General features: G+C 42.1%; 1 protein-coding gene across 4 annotated transcripts; it reads right to left on the bottom strand.

Moving 5' to 3' along the window:
* Positions 1 to 1,790: 1,790 nt before the first annotated feature.
* Positions 1,791 to 4,250, bottom strand: foxr1 (forkhead box R1). Of its 4 annotated transcripts, none has more exons than XM_029690192.1 (6): positions 4,083 to 4,250; positions 3,867 to 3,965; positions 3,507 to 3,751; positions 3,063 to 3,331; positions 2,423 to 2,655; positions 1,791 to 2,063 (listed from the first exon to the last, which is right to left on the bottom strand). In XM_029690192.1, the coding sequence occupies exons 1-6, from the start codon at positions 4,207 to 4,209 to the stop codon at positions 2,035 to 2,037; spliced, it is 1,002 nt and encodes a 333-aa protein (XP_029546052.1). In that variant the 5' UTR covers positions 4,210 to 4,250; the 3' UTR covers positions 1,791 to 2,034. The 4 variants fall into 4 exon arrangements, with proteins under 4 accessions (XP_029546052.1, XP_029546051.1, XP_029546054.1 ...); XM_029690191.1 differs by having other exon boundaries at positions 3,507 to 3,755; positions 3,868 to 3,965; XM_029690194.1 differs by having other exon boundaries at positions 2,423 to 2,583; positions 3,507 to 3,755; positions 3,868 to 3,965.
* Between the last annotated feature and the right edge of the window lie 424 nt (positions 4,251 to 4,674).

Here is a 4,674-nt window from a genome sequence, read left to right as displayed (position 1 = left end):
GAAATGCCATGGCGGCCGCTGTGCAACTTAGAAATAGCCCAAAAACCCGCAACCAATAAATGTTCACCTGTGATATTGTTTCAAAGTTGCCCAACTCATCAGGAAAACCGCAAACATGGCAACACTGAGTGGGGCAGAAGTCCATGGTCTGGACTAGATGGGATCCAGATTTTGTCAACATTTTCCTCCAAGTAGATTTTTTTTTTTTGTATGCATTTTAGTTAACCTAATTCTCCTAACCTGACACATTTATTCTCCTAACCTGCTGAGTAAGTTCTCCTTTGCTCTGCATGGTCAATCTGACATCTGCAGTGGCCGTACAGCATTTACTGTGATGCAGCCTCAGCAGAAGTCGAGAGCATTTATGCTTTTTGCTGTCATACGCATCCAATAAATTGGTCTGCACCGCTCGTAGTGATTCAGGGCTAATCTTTAGTCATCCAGCGAATTACAAGCAACTGGCGATATACAAAACGACAAGACCTTACCTCTTCTGAGATGTTGGAGTCCGTTTCCAGGTGCTTAACATAGGAGCTCAGCCAAGACTGCACCGTTTTCCCACCTGCATCTCCATCCCGAATCTCTCCATTGCCCCCAACAAAATGTTCATGTCATCAATCAACTGCATTACCATTAACTACTGTACTTTGACTACCACCACCGATTTCTGTACGCTAGCTCTGCTACCAGCTTATACAAATGGGAGTAAGCATTTAGCAGTCACTTTTTCTAAACCTGAAAAGGGACAACTTCTAAATGTTATGCAGCCAAATATACCCAAATCAGATTTTAGCAACCATATTTTGGGCCTGTTACATTACAAGCGACAGATTTGACATATTCACTTTGTTAGATCAGAATTGTTGAATGTGAGCCGATCCAGCGTCTTCACCACATCTATCCCATTACCTCCCTGATCTCTTTCCAGGAGTTCAAAGTCATGTGTCTGAAATCCCTACGAGGTATGTTTTTTTTTATGTTTGTGAACTTGTTCTGATAGCCATTCAAAGTTCTCCATATTTGTCGTCAAGGAAGTGAGTTTATACAGGATGTACCACCCCCACCTACTGTCAACCAATCATGTCACATGCAGACCTATATGGAGCCCTCCACATTGTTACATTTGGGAGGCACCATGCAATGCGGTACAGAGCTCGATTTGGCCTCTGCAAGCCTCTGGAGCAGGCAACCCTGTTCCTGGAGTGCCGCAGGTACTGCAGGATTTTTCTTCCAGCTAGACACCACACCTGACCAACTGAGGTAATTAAGTAGTTCAGTGATTGCCCAAAGTCAATACACCTGGTCTTCCAGGTTGATTAAATCCAAAACATGAAGTGCCTGCAGCAACCTACCCCTACTCTGGAGACTCCACATCACACACTCTGAACAGAGCCTCCAAATCAAGCATAAATTGGCTTTAAACCAGCTACAAAAAGTATATTCTGACAAAAGATGGATCCCTTCTAATTAGGATCAAAGTCCATGAGTTGTGATTCTGGATGGCTACCAACAATGACATGAATCTACCATTTGGGGAATCGTAAATGCTTAATTTCAGCTGGTTTCATGTCGATGCTAATATGGCTAACAAGCAGCAATCTAAGCAAACCCCATCCATTTTGTCCCATAGTTGTGCACATGTAGATTGTGTTGCTAAACAACCAACCCATCTATACTGGATTTTTTTTTTTGCTAGTCATCTTTATATGCAAAACAATTTTTATATTTATTATTATTTATCAGCCAACTGAGATGATAGTAGATAAACAAGTGGTGGCATTTGCCAAAAGTTATATTTGATGCATTTTTATTTTGAAAACAAATCCAAAAAGTACAGTTAGTGAAATGCATACACAAATGCCTGAAAAACATTAGCACAACCCAAAATATACCCCAAAAATATACAGTCTAAGGAAAAAAAATATTCAAGTGCTGCTGTTCATTTATGCATTATCAACAGCCATCGATGCCCCTTGCATCACAGCCAATGTCCCAAGGTCCCACCTCAGTTTGGGGTAACCTCTAAGGCACAGATCATAACGCGAACAAAGTCTGAATCATATCTGTCAAATAGGAAGAAGAAAAATGTCAGTCATGTACACGTTGCCACGCCAACATAACTGACAGTATTTCCAGCTCGGTAGGAAAATCCTCCTGTTGTCCAACCACTTCCTTAGCCTCATTTGAAAGCCTGGCCCAAAGTCTGGCCCATACATAAGTATAAAACATTACCGGTATGTACAGTGGTGGACATCATTGGGTCATCGACATCCAATATTAATCAAATACAGCCCTACATATGTAAATAGCAAGAAAACAATGTCCTGTGTCACCCCCTAATAAGACAGCTCTGCACAGAGGTCCTATAATTGAATTCAAATGCGCTATATGTAATTCTATGACTATGCCCCCTGAAACTCACCAGGATTATTCATGCTTCTCTTCAACACTTTGTACGAGTCCCCGGTAAGGGTGTGGATTTCATCCCTCAGCCTCCGGCGCCCTTCCAGAGTCAGGTGCCACAGACAGGACTTCCTCTTCCCCTCGCTGCATACCTGCTGTGGGGTCTTACGAAAGCTGTTGCTGAAACACAGGTTGTGGCGAATAGTGTTCTTCCAGCCGTCAGGGGCTGTCTGGAAGAATGGGAAGTGCTCTCTGGGAGAGGGAGCCGTGAGAATCACACAAAATCATCCTCCCATTACACTTTCAAGGACTGCGACCTCAAGTGTCCCAATAATGGCAGATGGAAATGTTAAAGATGGCACAACAACAAATAGATCCCTAAACTCTTCTGTATGCACTTGTGAAGCACTGAGAGGATGTTATTGATAGAAGCAATATGGTGAAACTTCCACCCTTAGTCTATCAGAGGACAAGGTGGATCCATTACATTCTTACTGTCAAATCCTCTCAGCTCTCCACAAGTACTTGGGGTCGATTTGGGATTCGGTATAGTTTCTCCAGCGTCAACAAAAAAGTAACTGTAGTGTGTTACTGGTCTGGGAATCTCCACCCATCAGTTCAAAAACACATGCTGCTTCTCTGTGGTCAGTAGTTCTTACCTTGTGAAGTTATAGATCTGCTGGACATTGAAGCTGCCAGTGCGGCTGCTGCCAATAGCCATGGCAATTAAGACGCAGTAGTTGACAGGGGGACGCAGCCAGGCTCCGCTCTTCAGGTTGTTGCTGTCTTGAAGGACCCGCTGGAGGCGCTTGCTTTGTGCCAGACTAAGCTTTCGTGGTCCACCCTTAGGGGCCTTCGCATTGCGGGCAGTTTTGACTTTCCGACAAACGGGGACATCCACCGAAGAGGCGTCATCCTCATCTGTAAGCTATGAAAAATATGTCACAAGATGTTATTGAAGCAAGAGATCAATTGAGTGCAATATGTCCGTTGTGCTCTTAAATGCTAATACATATTGCACTGATATAATCTTGGTTGAAAACCATGAAATAAATACATATCTTTTTTCACTAAGTTTGTTCTCCTGATCAGAGTTTACCTACCATGTACTCGCTGCAGGACACATCATGTAGAGAGTCGGCTAAGCAGGTGTCCTCAGTAGGTGAAACTGGAAGCACATTTGGGATAGACTTGGGTTTGACATGGGGGACTGTGGGCTTGGGTACTGGTGCCAGGTGTTTCAGTGGCACCTTGGGACTCAATATCTTTGTTACTTTTTTGGGATACTTAATTGGGCAGGCAAGGTTGGGGTTGACCATCAACCATAGATTTGGCTGTATTGGAGAGTCTGAAATGCAAGTACATTTTAAGATAACATTGAAGCACCAAACACATACATGAAACATTAAAGTGGGGCTAAGACTAAAGATAAGTAACATCTCAATTAGGCATGTTACCCTCACCTGATTTCTGATAGTTTTGAAAAGAGAGGTCGTCCTTTCTTCTCGATATTCTTGCATACTGCCACTGAACCAGATACTGATCATTCTGTTTGTCTCCTGCTAATGAGTAATATATACACAGAAAAAAAAGGAAAAAGTGTTGTACCACAACTTTTCAGGGCAGCATGACATCATTAAGCCCCTTCCGAGTGTAAATTGCACACGTGTTTTTCTTACCTTGGTAAAATTGGTCAGTTGTTGTGGTCAGCTTGATCTCTTCATCCATATCCCAGTCGTTAAGGCTGTTTGAAAGATGGAGCTCAAGAAACCGGCTTCGAGTTTGGAATTGTAGAGACATTCTCATTCTGTCTATAGAGTTGTGAGTAGCGTAAAAACCACTTTTCAAAATATATCACACACACCAAAACACCCCCCTCTTGAAACTCATGATAAGTTCTGACTGAATTCACTCAAATCTCCAATTATAGGTAAGGCCCTTGCCACAGCATTTACACCAGGTGTAAAGAATTAGTCGTTAGTGCCTTGATCAGTTCTGGCTTTCTCTCCTATAAAATGTTGAAATGACATTTGGTTAGGCCTCATAAAAAAATATTGTATTTATTTAGGAATTATGGTAAGTGTCCTAATTGTCATCAAGAAATACTTTAAATGTTTTATAAAATGTATTACCACATTTGTGTTTTCTAATAGCTGTCATCCACAGGTGGCTGGTGACACGTTAATTAGGTAAGATGGGCTCATAGTAATGTTTTGAACAGAATATATGGAATGGTATCGAACACGTCAAACACATGGTTTCCATATGTTT

The sequence above is a fragment of the Salmo trutta genome, chromosome 15 (assembly GCF_901001165.1).
Source record: "Salmo trutta chromosome 15, fSalTru1.1, whole genome shotgun sequence".
Taxonomy (NCBI): Eukaryota; Metazoa; Chordata; class Actinopteri; order Salmoniformes; family Salmonidae; genus Salmo; species Salmo trutta.
Note: the sequence above shows the minus strand (reverse complement) of the source record. Positions and strands in the feature narration are given on the sequence as shown.